We start from the raw sequence: 18,805 nt of genomic DNA, 5'->3' as shown, positions 1-18,805 counted from the left end.
TTAGGGTTAACAGAAATGTCTGTAAAATTATAATTTTATAATATAACTGTATAATGTCCTGGTAATTTTCTGCCAGTACATTTTCAGTTTTTTATGGATTTTTTAATTTTTTTTATTTGTTGTACAGTGCAGAACCTGTAGAAATGCATAGGAAGGATGCATAAAGTTGGTCTAAAATGACAGTGAATAGATTTATAGTGTTACATTTTTTTTTTCCAATGCTGTTCCTCAAACTCAAAATGAAGAATCCCTTAATTGTTTGCTAACCCTTAATGTTGAGGTTTCCACACTTTATCAAGTAAGAAATGTTTCTTGAGCTCCAAAAAAATCAACATTGTAATGATTTACTGTATATACAGCATATTAGAATGATTTCTGAGGACTGGGGTAATGCAGTTTTGCCATCATTGGTATTAAAATGATTTATTCATTTAAATAAATGAAAATATATTAAAATAGAAAAAAGTTATTTTAAATCATAATACTGTTTCACAGTATTCATGTTTTGACTGTGTTTTTGATCAACCAAATGCAGATTTAGTAGAGACTTCTACATAATGTGAATTTGCATAAAGACTTGTTATTTTTAAGTGAACCACAAGATGGCATCAGAACATTGAGTATTGAGGTCAGGGTTGATTTAAATCAGAACCTGTTCAATAAATATTTGTTTTCACACTTACAGCCTCAGTTCAGAAACGTATAAATTAAAAACCTTTAGTTAAGATTTCTTGAGTTTATTATGTTTTTCGAAAGTTTTTTAGCCTACTCTCAGATAACCATAAACCGTCTGAGTTAAACTGAAGATCAATTAAAAATGTTGAGTTCCCATGATATATTTCTGTTTAATTTCTTACTTTGTACTTTAATTCAGTTTCAAAGAACAACCTGTTGCAAAGCTGCTTTTTCATACTCCCCCTTATTATTGTAGCAAAAATCTCCCATTACTTTCACTGTAAATGTGTCCAAACTTTATTGTACGAGTCCATAATAGGCTATTTCACAAATATTTTGACATTTGCCGTTTTGCATCAAAACTTATATATTTCTTGTATACTTTTTTGCCTTATCTTTTTTATGAATTTGATGATTGATGAATGTTTTTCATAATTAATACCTTTACTATGGCAATACACAGGTTAATTATAAAGGGACTGCATTTACATTGCAATCATTTATGAATTTAAAATGATAAAAATGAATATATATATATATATATATATATATATATGAACATTTTTTTTAGCAAAAATCTCATTTGGTGTCCCATTGATTTCGGAAATATCTGTGGAAACAAGGAAACAATATGGCATGACTTTCATCTTCAATGTTTTCTTTCTGTAAGTTTGCGCAAGGCGACGAGTGGTCATGAGAGACTGTTAACAACGGGAGCGTGCATCTGATCTCTGTGCGCGTAACAGTGAATCTACAAATGCACCAATCCTGAGCTCGGGACACGGTGGCGAGCAATGAGTCGTTTGCAGAGACGCAGCAGTGAATGTCTCAGATCTGTTCAGAAGCGGTAGCATCGCTCGCGTGAAGTTCAGCGCGCGGTGACACGGACGTGCCAGATGGCGGGAGCGCAGCCGGGAGTTCACGCGCTCCAGCTCAAACGCGTTTCAGTGCCCGAGAAGCTGAAGACGGGTGACAAGTTCATGAAATGGGACGATGTAAGTAACATACATGGCAAATTCAGTCCTTTTCCTTTTTTTCTCAGAGTGTACTTGTTAGCGCGCGCTGCGAGTTAGCCTGTCAGGTTCTGTCAAAAGTCCAATTACACAAATGCTTGTTTCCTCTAGAATTGCTTTTGTCTTAAATTAGAATGTTTTTTGAAAACCTATTAAAAAGATTGTTCACCCCAAAACGAACCTTCTGTCATCATTTACTCTCCCTCATGTTGATCCAAACCCGAATGAATATTTTCTTGGCACCCCCAAATAGATTCCAGAGTAAAGTACTGAGAAAAATACAGCCTTGGTTTTTGATGAGTAAATGATGACAGAATTTACATTTAGAGTGATTCTCTGCAGATATGCTGTGTAAGATGTGTCAGTACCCTCTTATGCTGTACTATACAGGCATGTTGTCATGTCATATTTGCATAAAGCTGCATCAGTTTCAGCTTTAATGTTTCTTTGACATCATGTTTAGGCAAATGACCTTTATTAAAAACTTTAATCATAACAGCTGGCTGCATATGCACCTTGGAAGTGATGCCGGGAATGTTACGATTCTCTTCAATGTAATGTTTCCTTCTTCCCATATTTCCCCTCAAGCTTTCAAATACTGGCCTCTCCTGCCATAAAGGTCAAAGCTGTGAAAGTCATCAAGCCAAAGTGATTTGATAGGAAAACAAAATGCTGACAAAGAGCTTCATGGAGGGACAAGCACAACTAAACAACAGAGATAACTCAGATTTTAGATTTTACCTGAAGATGAAAAACTCAAACTGTAGATAGGTTCTTTGTATTATTGATTTGACAAAATTAATTTCACATAAGTCATGGGAGAACTATTTTGTTTTAACTCCAAGCCTCATTTAAACTATGAAGTGCTGGGCCGGTGTGTGGCGCAGAGGGACGACAGAAGCATGTCTGCATCTGATGAGACTTTGTGTAGGATAGAAGTGGGATTTTTCCCATCAGGAACCACTTCTCTCCAGTCGATCATAATCGGGTTTAAACGGGAACTACACCTGCTGGTTTACTGAACATCTCTAGCGATATTCTGTGCTTTGGGAGTTCTTACTGTGTTTTGCCCATCCTATGAACGGCATAAATTAATGAATGAGTGATTTTGTAAAGCACCTGAAAGCATTATGTATTGAAGCAGCAGGCAGATCAGGGAGTTGTTGATGGTGATTCCTCATCTTTGATGCTGGAACTGTGTTTCCAGAAAGAGGTTCTTAGACAGACATGAACTGCCCCAGTTAAATCTTTGTCAAGTGAAGAGGCGTGGCATGATGGTTGACTAGTCGATTAGTCATCCAACAACCAATCTGATTCCTTCAAGTAACCGAGTAATCGAATAGTCACGGAATTGACTAGTCATTTAAGCAATCCACCAACTAGTCGAGTTTGTACATCTTTCAGTAAGGAGAAGCAAAATGGTATCAAAATTTAGAACTTCTCTTTGTTGTATTCCTCATTGGTAAGTCATTTTGGATAAAAGCGTCTGCTAAATAATTCATTGTAAATGTCATGTTTGAGAGTGACAGCTGTATTTAAAATTGAGTGAATCCCCAAGTGTGTACAGAATACAAACCGATATTAGTGTCCAGATATTATAACTTGTAGATTTCTAGTGTCTTTTTATCTCTTCTTATTTTTATAAAAAGAAAGAAAAAAAGAAATTAAATGCTCCAAAGCAGCTCTCGGAGCTCATAAATGATGCAGTGTTGAAGTGACGGATCGCTTTCGCCGGCCTCCTCCAGTGCACGCGTGTGTTTCCTGACGTGTGCGAGGAGCAGGGATGCATGTGACGCTCTGGCTCCAGAATTTTCCCGGTTTGCGGTCAATTTTAGCCTGAGTTTCCCCTATTCATGTCTTTCTCTTTTGGTCCCTTTCATTCTTTAAACTTTCTTTATCCTGTTTCATGTTTATCTTCTGCGAGTCGGGATTGTTTGCCTTCTCGCTGGTCAAAACTGGACAGAAAAAGCTTTTGAAGCCCAGAGATTTTTAGCAGTACCATTTAATGGAAATGCTGCTGGTACGCTTACAGTTCGGCCTGAAGGCACTGTAAGCGTACCAGCAACTGAAGGAACCAGCAACGTCGCAACTTTACTCCTTTTTTAATCTAGAGTTGATCTGATGTGTGTCACAGGTGTGTGTTTATCAGCTGTCTCGTCCAATCAGAGTCTGAACTCTCTGTTTGGCTCTTTATAGTCTTTACATTTGAACTGATTCATTCATTTGATATGAATCTCTGATCTTTTGCCCATCAAGTCAATTAAGATTAAAAAAAGAAGAAAATAATCAAATGAGATGACTCTTCTTTTTTTCTTTTCAGTTTTTATTCACCAAATTATAAAAATTAGACTTGGCACAATCGATATAGAACATTTTGTATTGTATTGCCAACAAAATAACTGTTATATAATAATATAGAATATACAACATAACCCAATATAAACAGTTGAAATAGTCTTTTTTGGGGTATTGGATATACTAAGGAACACATCATCGGCTTACACCGGAATGTAAAACACATTTATGTTCATTATTAAACCTCCTTGTCAGATGTCTAACTGCATGCATGTCGCCATTGTACAGAAAATGACAGAATGTCTCTGGAGCTTTTCTAATCCAGTGTCTTTGCAGTAACAAAAAGCCCATTTCTCCTGCCACGAGATTGATTTTCCTCTTTGTAGCGGTCACTCAGACGCTTCACCTCAAGCATCTGGTGTATTTTCTGTCTGGCTTTAAATTCCTTCAATGGGAGTAACAGAACTATCTGTAACTGCAGATCCCATAGGAAAGAATACTGTATCTCCTCAGTATCTCAGTAGTTACTTCAGACAGCAGTGAGATTACATGGAGATCAGAGACTTTCTCTAGGAATACGTGTGTCACCATCTTCCGCTGTCTAAACACACTGTGAGAGTCTGGAAAGAAGCTCTACCCTCCCCAGGCTTGGGCTGAAACCAGGCTGGTCATTTTTATTGTTTCATCAAAGAGATGGAGGTTGTGTTTCAGTGAAGGACCCAAAGGGATTTGAAACTTGCTCCGTTATCTATAACACGTCAGTAGCAGCGTTCTCGGCTGTGGTTTCTCTGCCAGTGTGTTTGTCTTACGGTGGCAGAACCTGCATCTAAAAGCCTCCCAGCAATAAATCAGTTAGAAACGGGAACTGGTCAGATGAGTTGTTGACTGTATACTTGATCGGACACTCTGGTGAAAGCTCTGGTGTGTGATCTGTGGGGGTGTTTATCTCTTCTCAGTGCACATTGGTCACAGATGTTGTGTTTTGGACTAATACTGAAGCACTGTGTCTGCATGTGTAATCGGCCCCTGCTGAAGTTTAGGTGCTACAAAACACCACTGTGTTCCTCAACAAAAGCGTGCAGGTCTTTTTATAGAGCTCCAGTAATATTTGCAGTTGCTATGTAAATTCCTGAGGGTTAAATGACACACGAGCTGCTCTTGTCTTTCTGTGTCCGACGGCTCACACTCAACTCTCAGTTTCATTCATGATAAGGTTTGTGTTGCAGGAACTACAGTGATCTGTTTACTCTACTGGTTCACATCTGTCTTTCTCTTTAATTTCTCTCTATTTCTCACATGAACACAAACACACCATACTTCTAATTCTTCTCATCTACCCATGTTTCTCTTGTACAGTTATTAGTATTCATTATGTTGACTGTCATAAAAATAAACATTGTGCTGTGATGACCCTGATGTGATTGTCTTGTGTTTTTGTAGGACTGCACCACAGTTACGCCGGTGACACTGCGAGTTGATCCTCACGGATACTTCCTGTACTGGACTGATCAGAATAAGGTAATTAGTGTCATTTTTCAAATCAAACTGTGTCCTGCGTTTGATTTAGATGATGGCAAAATTACTGCCAATCAATAATAGTGTCTCTTACAAAGTGGTTTGCTTTTAATTAATGCATTTTAATTTCTTCTCAAAACATAAAGGCCTTTTTAATGTTTGTAGGGTTTCTGCCTTCTGATAAATGGAATGTGAGCATTTGTCTTTGAGAACAGAAGGTTGTTGATCCACTACATACTTGTAATCAAAATATCTTTGCATTGCATGCATTACAGAAATGGTTCTGTAAATATGCAGTATCATGCTAAAAAAAAAAAAAGCAAACACGTAAATCACACATTGGATCTGGATGAATGAAATATCAACAATTTGAGGGCTGTATTCAAAATCACACCAAAAATCAAAGTAAAAATTGAAATTGCAGGTTGATCCAACAGATCCAATCTGTGGTGCTACTTTGCAGCTTCAGAAGCTCATATACGTAATGTCCCAGGGGTTCTCAATTAGATTCAGGTCTGGGGAATGTGAGGGCCAGTCAATGGCATCAATGCCATTGTCATCCAGAAGCTGTCTCTACACACTCTGGCCACATGAGGCCGGGCATTGTCATGCACCAGGAGGAACCCAGGGCCCACTGCACCAGCATAAGGTCTAACAGGATTTCATCTCTGTACCTAACAGCAGTAAGGGTACCATTGGCTAGCTCATGATGGTCTGTGCAACCCTCCAATATTCCAATATACGTCCCCAGACCATCACTGACCCACCACCAAACCAAATCTTGCTGGATGATGTTGCAGTCAGCATAATGTTCCCCACAGCATCTCCAGACTCTTCCATGTCATTGTGAACCTGCTCTCATCTGTGAAGATAATGGGGCTCCAATGGCGGACCTGCCAATTCTGGTGTTCAATGGCAAATGCCAATCGAGCTGCATGGCGCTGGGCTGTGAGCACAAGTCCCACTAGAGGACGTCAGGCCCTCATGCCACCCTCATGGACTCTGTTTCTGACAGTTTGGTCAGAAACATGCTGGAGGTCATTTTCTAGGAGGTAACTGCCTGTTTCCCAGTATCTCCTCCATGCTCTTGAAACCGTGCTGGGAGAAACAGCAAACCTCCTTGTGACGGCACGTATGGATGTGCCATCCTGGAGGATCTGGACTACCTGTGCAATCTGATTGGGCTGCAGTACTGCCTAATGCTACAAATGACAAGGACCCCAACAAAACACAAAAGTAAAGACAAATCAGTCTGGAATGATAAAGATAAAGGATAAATTGTCTGTAGCCTCCACCTGCAAAACCATTCCCTTTTTGCCAGTTGTCTTGCTGTTGCCTACAGTCAGCTCCTGTAAGTTGTATGCTGCTCTCGGCAAGTGTATGATGTTCAGATGTTAAGGGGGACCAACAACAAACGTCTAACCAATCAGCATCAGGGGGCGTTTGACGGTCGAGGAGAGAGAACGAGCAAGAGGGAGATTTGAAAATAAGAAAAAAAAAACTGCAGAACGAGAAATGGGACACAATACAAAACAGCTCACAAGAATATCACTAAAATGAAGGTTTATGCCTGGGCAAGCGCTTTAGGACCCAGTTTATATTAGAAAAGCTGTCCAGCGCTGGAGAGAGCTAAGAGGAAAGGCCTGAAAACTGCTTTGATCCCGCTTCTCATGTGAGTACTCTGGGTTTTAATCGACTGGAGCTGCTGTGCTGTTTGCGACTAACAACGAACACTTTGTATTTACTCGTGCGTACTGTATGTTCATTTTTTGTGCTTTCTTTTCATTCATTCATCAACTGCGCTTTATTTTTCGTGAAGCATTTTGTTGCGCATCAGCTGTGATAAACAGACATCCACTCGCATTGCGTGCGTAACAGTGGCCAGATAGTGAGAGTTCTGCAGTTAAACCACTGCACACTGACGACCGCTGGAGAATGCGGTGTTTAGCGTCATTGGTAGTGCATGCGCCTCCCATGCCAGCAGCAATCGGGCAGCGGTTCGAGTCCAACTTGGAGCATGGTGGTTAGAATTGGGGGGGGTTGATTTCAAATATCAACAGTGTAGTTCAAATACCACTTACTGCACCTTTAAGATTTGTATAGTGTATTCCAGACTTTATACAACAGTTAGTTGCGAGAGTGCTGATATGACAGTCCAGCGGCACTGGGACTTTTCACTGTTCGCATCACTCTGCTTGTCTGTGTTTGTTCCAGACAGATTTTTTCTTTCGAATAATGTGCACTAATGAACTGTGCCCAGTAAGACCAGATACATGTATTAAGAAATGAAGAAGGGTCTATTTGAATATCATGTTGTTGTTTTTAAAAATGTCTTGCTAGCCATGTCAATAGGTCTTTTTCTGTCTGATTCTTACCAGTGCTCTGCTCTTCTTCCATGGAACACACAATTAAGAAAGCCCCAGCAGATCAGGTTACAGAGACTAACTGAGACAGAGTTGAAAACTTAAACCACGGAGGTGATTTGCTAATGGAGAGATGCTTTGTTGTTACAGCTCTGGCACATGAATCCGCTCTCACTGTCATGTAATCTGTCCTGATCCTCTTCCTCTTGTGGCTTTACATCTAGTTTGTCCGTCATATGCTCATCTGACATTGCCATCATTTTTCTGCAATCGCTCCCAGTAGTTTCAGAGTATTCAGTCATTCATTGAAATTCTTTGAGATTGCAGCTTATCTTCATAGCAGGAGAGAGGACATCAAATGATGGTGAGGGGAGGTGAGAGTGGCATCAGGAAATGTTGCGATTCAGATTTGAACTTGAATTTCCTGCGAGGGCACCACAGCTCAGTATGTCAGACCACGTGTGCTCTTGAAAAAGATTATTCCTCATGACTAGACCTATATGTAACTATTGAATTCCATTAGTGAGTGTTTGTTTGTTTATTAATGTATTTAAGCTGAATTGGGAGATACAACCTAATGGAGAGCTTTCAGTGTGTTGATGACATGCCTGCTCTCAATTCATCCTCTTTAACACTTAAAGACCTAGAGCATTTTTGGGGCACCTGACTGGCCTGCACTTTTCTCTGGTTTTCTAACCCATTCTAGCAGTCAGCATCAAGTGCCATATATCATTTTAAACAGGACAACTTGAAGACTTCTGGGTATTGGAGGTTGTAGACTAGAGTTTTTGCTTCAAAATGATGTAAAAATTATCCTGCCTACTCGTTCATATAAAACAATATATTAATTTAAATTTTGTAAGACACTTTTTGTCAAGAAACACAGTATGCGTGGAGGTGTGAATCTTCATGAATAATGCTGTGATTCACACCTGAGAAGACAAAGACCCGCATAATGACCTGCATAATGAGCGCTTTCAGTCAGGTAGGCTGTGAAAAAACCCTCTGTGATCATACTGATAACAGGATCACATCAGCTATTGTATTAAAGTTAGTGTAATGTCCACTCTTGACAAAAATATCATGATTTTTGTGATCTCATGCTGCACGTATTATTACACATGAAGAAAATTTTGTATAGGCCTATTATTGTTTAAATTACAGTACCAGTCAAAAGATTGGACACATTACTATTATAATGTTTTTAAAAGAAGTCTCAAGTCTCTAACCAAATAATGGTTTTCTATTTTAATATACTTTGTTAATGTGCAGTTGACAAACTATACATCATTAAAAAGATCTAAGACTCAAGCTTCACATTTTGACCTCTGTTTTACTCTTATAGTGACCGTAATTTGTTAATAGCCTAGCTAATAGTCAGGAGTTATGAATATGAAAAACGGAGTCGTTACCTTTGACAAAACAACATCCATCAGGACTTTTAGCTTAAAAGCATGCACATTTGGAGAAATATTGATGGATTCTCATATGTTTATGTCAATTTTCTATACAGAGGAGTAATATTTATTCAGTATTTATTGTCATCACTATGAGTGCTGGATACTGTGTTTCAATTCATACTTACACATTTAGTCCACAAATGCCTCAGTGAAGAACAGGCATACCATGTGACATTCCAGGAACTAACAACAGAGGCTTCTAGAGATCGCTAACCATGGCTATACCATGCAGAAAAACACTTTTGAAGATAATAAATACACGACTACGACGATGTATACATGTATTGCCTCAGAATTTGCGTCTGAATAGCGCTCGCTCCGTGGGCGTGGCCACATTAGCGGATAATGAGCTGAATCACGGACGTCTGACATGTGTCTCTTTTCATTCGGATTACATAAACAGAAAATTTTTGTTTTCGATTTGACTTGCAAGATTTAAAACCTGACATTTCAACGTTTCTTTAGACATTTAGTCTCATTTTTTTGTGATTAGTATTCACTAAGTTACACTTAATTTTCTGAGAACTATCAGATTGGACTTCGTTCAGAGGGAGACGAAAGATCGCGCATCATGTTTGTTTTCTTTATTTTAAAAAAAGCACAACATTTTGTTTTTACTCTGAGTGTACACAAATAAAAGAAGATATTTCACAGATTAAAATGGTGTATAACTCTTAATTGTATGTGCAACATTGACTGAGTATTTTGAGTCTCTTTCATACTGCTAAGAAAAAAGCAAGGTGATATCGCCGGCATGACCAGCCGACCCCTGAGTGTTAAACATTTAAGAACGATAGTTCTTTTTGGCCACCGGCGGCCGTGTCGCTTTTTGAGGGTTAAAGCAAATTCATCACCTGTAACGATACTTTTCAAGACAAACATTGTCAGATTTCCGAGAGCTCTTTTTCTCTCTCTCACACATCATCAATTGCAATCTTGAATCTTGTTCACTTTCTGCTAAGTGTCTGAATCTGAACTCTGAATGTCTTTCAGGACTTGCGTACTGAACCTGCGCACTCTGACCCCTGGAATTTTTTTTTTTACATAAATTGTTTATTAGTGTAGGTTGGTGTGTATATGTAGAACACACATGGTGTGTGTACTTCTGTGGCCTGTGGAGTGACAGCGATCTTTAGATTCCTCAGTAACAGGTTTCTGCTCCACTCGTCTCTCTCAGCTGCTCTGGGATCAGGCTTGAATCCGGCACTGACGGCAGCTTCTGCTCCCAGAGGAGTTTTGTCACGAGTCTGTGCTGCTCTGACATCCAACCAATGGCAACACCACTGCTGACCCGCACTGCGTCCTGTCCCACAATGCAGCGCTCTTACATTGCTCATTTTAACAAACAGAACTTGGTCCATTAAACCTCCACAGAAGCGTTGTGTTTTGACGTGAGGCATCTGTTTTTGACCAGCTGGACACTGCAGGCTGTTTCAGGTCTACTGAGCTGAGTATTTTTCTCTCGGTGTCTCTCGCTGTTAGTTTTAAGGTACTTTATTGGCATGACAAATACTTTTACATTCATATTGCCAAAGCATTGCTGCGTGCAATTAAAACAGTGCAAAATGTGAAACTAATGAAACTCTAATAAACTCTCCCTTTCTCTCTCTCTCTCTCTCTCTCTCACTCTCTCACTCTCTCACACACACACACACACACACACACACACACACACACACATACTCGTGTGCTGGTATGTAAACAGCAGAGGCTGTTTTCACCACTTTGCTAAAGGTCTCTGAATCATAGTTTGTATTTGGATAAAAGTGTCTGCTAAAACATGATGTAGTAACGGTGGCTGTTGTGATAGTAATATTGGTCTGAAAAGTTTGTTGTACAAATGTAGGATAAATGTTTTTGAAAGAGAGCAAAAGTTTAGTAACAGTTCCTCTAAAAAGCTTGACGGGCCTTTGAACGTGTAGCACAGAGGAAGCACAGCATGCTGTTCTGCTTTACTTATCGGGATAAAACTGCTCAAAAAAAGAGGAGAAGGAAGGAAGGAAACGACTGTAGCCAGGATCCAAAAGGCTTTCGGTCACATCGTCCATCTCCGGTTATCACTGCTGGTCCCCTGTATGTCGCATTGAGGAGAGCCAGCACATCTCTGCACTACAGGAACTGTTGTTTAAATACAGGTTTGCAGAGGCGGACAGGAATGTGAAGTGGGTGATGCGTTTTGAATGTCAATGTATCCCAGCCCCCCCGGCTGTAAGTGAACCGATAATTTGACTAAAGCATTTGCATGAGGCTGTAGGGCTGTAACATGTTCCTTTGCTCTGTGGAGTATAGTAGGATGGGCTCTCACTAGGGGAATTTGGTAGCAACTATTAGACAAAGCAGTTTGCAAAGTATGAAGGCCTGCTCTTGTGATGCCGCTTGAGTCGTACTGTCCTGTGAGTCTGAGCATCTCTTATGAGTGATACAGGTGCAGAAGTGGTGCTTTTGAGCGTAAAACAACATGTCACTGTACGTTCAACCCACCTAACCCACCTGTGCCTTATCTAAAGGGTGCATGCTAGAACAGTAAGGGTGCATTTGAGTACATTAAAATACTGGCCCTACATAAGGGTAGAAAAGGCACAAAGATGTACTTGTGAGTTAAGTTTGTCTCAGATGTTTCTCGTAAAATTCTTTTGGTGAAATGGCACAATCTATTTGGATAGCATAGGAGTAATTTGGTGTTGAACATACAGTTTGAGCTCATTTGACTGCAGATTTTGGTATCTTGAAAAATCTGAGCTTTTACCCAAAGTGACTTACAAATGAGGAATATAACAAGCTATTAATCTAAAAGAGGCAATAACATGAGAAGCGCTAGTAATACAAAGTTTCAAACATTGTTAAGAATAGTAGAAGCTAAAACAGGGAGGGACAGAGGAAATAGTGAAAGCATAGATAAAGATATTTTATGTCAGAAGGATGCAGTTAAGTGCTAATGGAAGAAATACAATTTCAACCGTTTCTTGAGGATCAGGGATTCGGCTGTCTGGATACGGTTATGAAGATCATCCCACCAGCAAAGAACAGAGAAGATTGAAAAATCTGATGACTAGAAATTTCCTATTACTAAATTCTGAAAGAAAAACAGGTTTTCTCCATGCAAAAACCTAGAATTACACTTGATGGATGTTCTGTCAAGTCTTCGTCATCAGTTAGGAACCTGGGTGTGTTATTTGATAGCAATCTTTCATTTGAAAGACACATTTCTAGCATTTGTAAAACCGCATCTTTTCAATAAAAAATATATCTCAATGACAAATGCAGAACAGTTAGTTCATGCGTTTATACCTCAAGGCTAGATTACTGTAACGCTTTACTGGGTGGTTGCCCTGCTCGCCTGATAAACAAAACTCCAGCTGGTCCAAAATGCAGCAGCTAGAGTTCTTACTAGAACCAGGAAGTATGACCATATTAGCCCGGTTCTGTCAACACTGCTTTGGTTCCCTATTAAACATCGTATAGATTTTAAAATCTTGTTAATTACTTACAAAGCACTAAATGGTTTAGCTCCCCAGTACCTGAGCGAGCTCTTAACACATTATACTCCTTCACGTCTGTTGCTATCTCAAAATTCTGTCCAGTTCATAATACCTAGAATATCAAAATCAACCCCAGGCGGTAGATCCTTTTCCTTTTCAGCAACCAAACTCACCATTGTTTGGGAAGCAGTTTCTCTCAAGGTTTTTTTTTTCCTCCATCTCTGTCACAGTTGGAGTTTGGGTTTCTTGCAACTGTCACCTTTTGGCTTGCTTAGTTGGGGACACTTAATATTCAACAATATTATTAATCTGACTATACTATGACTATAGTATGAGAACTGAACCGAGCTGGACAATGACATCACTGTTTTCTACAGAGCTGCTTTATAGCCGAATTGAACTCATTTCATATTTGATAATATTTACACAGGTAATTGAACAAAACTGAATCAACACTGAACTGACCTCAGTTAAACAATGATACTGAGCTGCATTACAGCAGAATTGATCTCTGTTTGCATCAGTGAATCATTTTCCTGTTTATCCCGATAAAGCTGCTTTGAAACAATCTCTATTGTATAAAACGCTGCAAATAAAGGTGACTTGACTTGACTAGCAATGTGGTCTTTGAAGGTCAACTGGTCATCAAAGATTACCCCAAGATTTCTTGTTGATATGGTTGGGATTATCGTTGATGATCCTAGCTGGAAGATGAAATTGTGCTGTGCCGTCAGAGTGGCAGAGAAGACGAGAAGCTCTGTCTTAGCTAGGTTGAGTTGCAGATGATTTTCTTTCATCCATGCCGAGATGTCCGCCAGGCCGTCTGAGATTTGTACAACTGCCGTGGGTTCCTCTGGTTGAAATGAAAAGTAAAGCTGTGTGTCATCATCATCATCAGATGTCATTGTTGACGTCTCTTCAGACACGTTGTAGTTTTTGGAATAGTTCACCCAAAATGATCATTCTCTCATCATTTGCTTACTTGTTCCAAACCTGTATGGAAGATAGTGGTTAAACGGATCGTTGTTGATCCGTGATCTGTACGGACCAAGCCCACGTTTTGGCACGCATGTGATTCGCGGATCAATTGCAAGTTTAACCGCAATAGAGTGAAAGGTTATCATTTGCACGTGTTTTGTCTTGTTAGTTTACACACTGAATAGATAAAAAACCATTCCAGCACAAGAAGAGGCAAAAGAGGATTTAATTCGGTATTGCGCACCACGCTATTATCGGTGCACACAGACACACATACATACAAGTCTCGCGCACGCACAGAGAGAGAGAGAGAGAGAGAGGCGCGTTTCACATAGCTCGCAAACTCCAAATTGATTTCTCTTTCGCGTCCTCAATGCACTTGGATGCACACATACACGCATTATGTCAGTCAAAATACCCCTCTCTGCAAGTATTCTCTTAAACACTTTCGGTTATGTCTTAACTGAACGAGGTGAGAATTCGGATGTGTATCTATCGGATGTGTGCGTGCATGGGGTCTTACTCTTAAAGTGACAGCAACCTATAAATACCTGCTAATATCTAAATATTTGTCATGTAAATCAAACAACAAAACACAGCTTTAACAAAGATTAATCTAAATTAAATTTATACAGTGAACAGTGTCATTTTACATTTAATTATTAAATTTCTGTACACGAAAATTAATACTACAGTTAGACCTTATACTTTATTTGTAACTTTATGTAGTATTTATCTATGCTTGTAATTAGTGTACAGTATTTGTTCTGTTTACAGTCTGTTCACTTGCCTTTAATACTGTATTAGTTAGGCTAGTAGTTTCTGCTGTGGTATCGGAGTAGTTAAAGTGGGATAAGTAATAAATGCAAAGTTACCCCCCCACCCCCCAATTTTGTTTTGTTTTTTTGTGCTGATCTGAAAAATGATCTGTGACTTAATAGCCGTGAAATGATCCGAACTGTGAGTTTTATGATCCATTGAACCACTAATGAAAGATGATATTTTTAGAAATAGATGGAATGAAAGTCAATGCCAATGTTGTTTTACCCCTATCATTCTTCAAAATATCCACTTTTGTGTTTCATAGAATAAATGAAGTCATACAAGTTTGTAATGATGTGAGGGAGAGTAAATGATGACAGAACCTTCATTTTTGAGTGAACTATCACTTTAAGAAAAGTCTCCATGTTACTACTGCCTAACAGAATCACTTGAGATATGGTAAGCATGTATTGTAAACCATGACCTGATTCTTCTACCACCATTTCTTCTCCTACTCTTGCTTAGTCGCCAATAGTTCAAGCACTGTTTTTGCCCAGCACTGCACTTTTATCTGATTGTCCTGGCAGGCACCTCAGTCCCTTTGTCAGCGTTATCACAGCTGGCAAAGTGTAAATCTTCAGCCAATCTACTGAAATTGAAAATGTGCTCTATGCCAAGTCGAAATAGCTCCCCTCGTGTTCAGTGAGTGCAACAGAGAGGGAGTTTCCAACTGACCTGGAAACAACTGTTTCCAGGTCAGTTGTTGTGATGAGAGACATTGGAGGAAGAGGATACAATACCTTGACTGCCACCCAACACTGCCAGTTTTTTTTTTTTTTTTTTTTTACAAGAAATATCTTTCTTTAGATTCTTTGTGGTCATTTACATGTACCAGAGCACATTGGTGTTCCAGCCAACCAATAGTGAAGTTTTCATTTGATTTGTTCGAGTCAGTATGAAGTCTGTGCATTGATAGTTAGACTGCTAAGTATAAGATGAATGGAGAGACAGATGATTTTGAAAGCAAACAGCTGGTGAACAGAAGCCTTATAAAAGTATTTGAAAGCATTTCTGTGCAGGAACAGCGGAAGCTGTGATATACAGTAGTTTATGATGAAGTCCATCAGTCATTGTGACTCCAAGGCTGCTAGCTGTTTGTTAGTTTTCTGCCTTGCACCGTTTGATATGCTCGAAGAGCACACTTCATGTTCACTGCACTTTTGCTCAATGAATCCAAGACATACTGTGAGAAGGTCAAGTTAAGATCAGCTCACCGGCACTTGGCAGGTCTCTCGTACTCTCTCTCCGAAAAGAAAAGGTCTGTTCACAAAACGGGGTGCAGAGCAGGTCTTTGGAAGAGGCCGGAAGAGATCAGTTCACCTGTGGCCTTTGATAGCAGAACTTAACCGAAGTTTACCCTCTACAACCGCCAAACACGGTGCGGGCCACGATATACAGTTACACATAACAGAATGCTCTTGCGCTTCATTTCCACATGTATTAGAGCAGTGAGGTGGCTGTTCAAAGCATAGCAGAGTTCTTCCATTATTAATCCTGGTGGAACACGCAGCAGATGACAAATCAAGGACATTGCTTTAATGTAAATGTGATTTTCAACTTAAAAATAATAACTCTGCTGCATACACCGATCAGGCATAACATTATGACCAGCTTCCTAATATTGTGTTGGTACCCCTTTTGCTCACGTGTCCACTGTTGGCTCTTTCGGCGGTGGACAGGGGTCAGCATGGGCACCCTGACTGGTCTGCGGCTATACAGCTCCATACGCAACAAACTGATGCACTGTGTATTCTGACACCTTTCTATCAGAACCAGCATTAACTTCTGGAGCAATTTGAGCTACAATAGCTCGTCTGTTGGATTGGACCACAGGGGTAAGCCTTCGCTCCCCACGTGCATCAATGAGCCTCGGCCGCCCATGACCCTGTCGCCGGTTCAACACTGTTCCTTCCTGGGAGCACTTTTGATAGCTACTGACCACTGCAGACCGGGAACACCCCACAAGAGCTGCAGTTTTGGAGATGCTCTGACCCAGTCGTCTAGCCATCACAATTTGGCCCTCGCCAAACTCACTCAAATCCTTACGCTTGCCCATTTTTCCTGCTTAACACATCAACTTTGAGGACAAAATGTTCACTTGCTGCCTTAAATATCCACCCACTAACAGGTGCCGTGATGAAGAGATGATCAGTGTTATTCACTTCACCTGTCAGTGCTCATAATGTTATTCCTGATCGGTGTATATTGTAATGAACGAATTAGAGCTTAAATAAGACAGCTCTCTCTGCATCTGCATGTGTTTGCTTGCCATGCAGGGAAGGGTAAGCGTGTCAGATGAAGGTGTCCTCTCTATTTTTTTTCTGCCTTTGTCCACGAGCTTGACCTTATACCAGATCCCAGATGGCAACAACGTCTCATAAAGCATGTTGTGAATTCACACACTGTGTGCAGGTTAATAGTGTTCGATTGCTTCCGTGTTTCACACTGTTAACTATTCTCACTAAGCTTGTTGAAATGAAGCAGGTGTCTATTAGGTGTTATTAATAACAGTTTGGGCTGTTGAAATATCCCTATGTCCAGCAGATCCAAACTTACAATGTCTGCTGAAATTATTAACGTGAAGCAGACAGGTTTTTGATTTTTGTTTGGTTAATATAGATGAATCCCTTTCTGAGAAACTGAACTCATCAACTGTTGTCACATTTGTAATTGCCTGAAAATTGCAGCATGCAGTAGTGCAGCAAACACACGTCTAAGCAAACCTCTCTCAGCCATGTTCTTAATCTAAAATCTACATTTTTAAATTGTCATTCTGACCATTTAAGCTTGAACTTTCAATTTTCACTTGAATTTTGTTTGTCGCACACATGCAGCATCCACTGTGTGTGTGTGTGTGTGTGTGAGAGAGAGAGAGAGAGAGAGAGAGAGAGAGAGAGAGAGAGAGAGAGAAAAAAAACAAGCTTTGAGTGATAGTAAGAAAGCAGCACTTTTGAGTGCACATGTAAAAAGACAATATACCAGTTTTTGTCAGTGTTTCCCTTATTCTAAATCAGTACAATAGCCTTACTACTGAAAAGCTACATAATTTAAGAAACATTTACACTCTTATACCACCTCTTTACAGGGATATGTTATAGTAAAATACTAGCCAAAACTGAATGTAAGAGTCAGAGAACTCCTAAATGGAAAAAAATTAAAAAAAAAAAAATTTGCATTTAGATGTTTGTTATTTCAAACTTGCATGAACAAACAAACATTACTGCCTTCTTTTTTGTGCCATAAGATCAACCCGTGGGCATCTGCATTATTAAAAGTTTTCTGCAAAATGATTCTTATTTGAATAGATTCAAATCAGAGAACCGTATAGTAGCAGAGTGACTGTCATTTTTCAGTGTGAATTTACATGACAGACTAAACAGACCGTTGACTCAAAGCGTGAGATCTTGTGATAGCTGAATGGGCATGACATCTTTCTTACAATATACATTGTTCAAGAGTTAGTTCACCCGAAAATGAAAATTCAGTCATTTACTATTCCTCAAACCTGCTGAACATAAGAGAACATATTTTGAGAAATTACTGTGTGAATGTCAAAGTCAATGGTAGTAAAAACATTTTTCAAAATATTTTCTGTTGTGTTCTGTAGAAGAAAGAAAATCCTGTATGTTTGGCCCGACATGATAAACGGAGACAGTATTTTCATTTTTGGGTGAACTATCCTTTTAAAATGCTACTGTATATGAATATGTTTGAAGTGAAACTTTCCTGTATCATTTTCGACTGCTGTGTCTTTAACAGCATGCAAGTGTTTGTTATGGTAAAATGTTGACTTGACACAACATAATTGTTGATTTCCTTGAGTGCACAACTTTATTTACATCAATTTTTCAATAAAAGCACTAATGAAGATGGCGCCTTTGTTGCTCATGTAGGATCCAGTACAGACAGTAATGGGTGATGCAGTTGTCTGTCAAACGGGTCATATCAGTATCATCGGAAATGAAGAATAGAAGTGAAGAATAGGGAGATTGTAATTGCTAAAGAACTGAGAATCAATAATTCCATATTCTAGACTCATATAACATTACAGCAACATTGTTGAGAAAGTGCTGTGATTTTGAGATAAAGTTGGTTCTTAATATGAACTGCCTTTGAGCAACAATATTGTCCTCCGTGGTTTCACACTTCATGAAGCTGCACTGACCCTCAGATGCTTAGAACTGTTTTAAGCGTGGAGCAAGTGT

General features: G+C 39.5%; 1 protein-coding gene across 1 annotated transcript in view; it reads left to right on the top strand.

The window, feature by feature from the left end:
- The first annotated feature begins 1,446 nt into the window (after nucleotides 1-1,446).
- Nucleotides 1,447-18,805, top strand: part of LOC127501913 (1-phosphatidylinositol 4,5-bisphosphate phosphodiesterase beta-1) — a 68,777-nt gene continuing 51,418 nt past the window's right edge. The window contains exons 1-2 of the mRNA XM_051874225.1: nucleotides 1,447-1,670; nucleotides 5,424-5,501. Of these exons, the coding sequence (XP_051730185.1) occupies nucleotides 1,572-1,670; nucleotides 5,424-5,501 (177 nt within the window). The 5' untranslated portion in view covers nucleotides 1,447-1,571. The remainder of the gene's footprint in view (nucleotides 1,671-5,423; nucleotides 5,502-18,805) is intronic.

The sequence above is a fragment of the Ctenopharyngodon idella genome, chromosome 20 (genome assembly GCF_019924925.1).
Source record: "Ctenopharyngodon idella isolate HZGC_01 chromosome 20, HZGC01, whole genome shotgun sequence".
NCBI lineage: Eukaryota > Metazoa > Chordata > Actinopteri > Cypriniformes > Xenocyprididae > Ctenopharyngodon > Ctenopharyngodon idella.
This window is presented reverse-complemented; position numbering and strand designations above follow the sequence as displayed.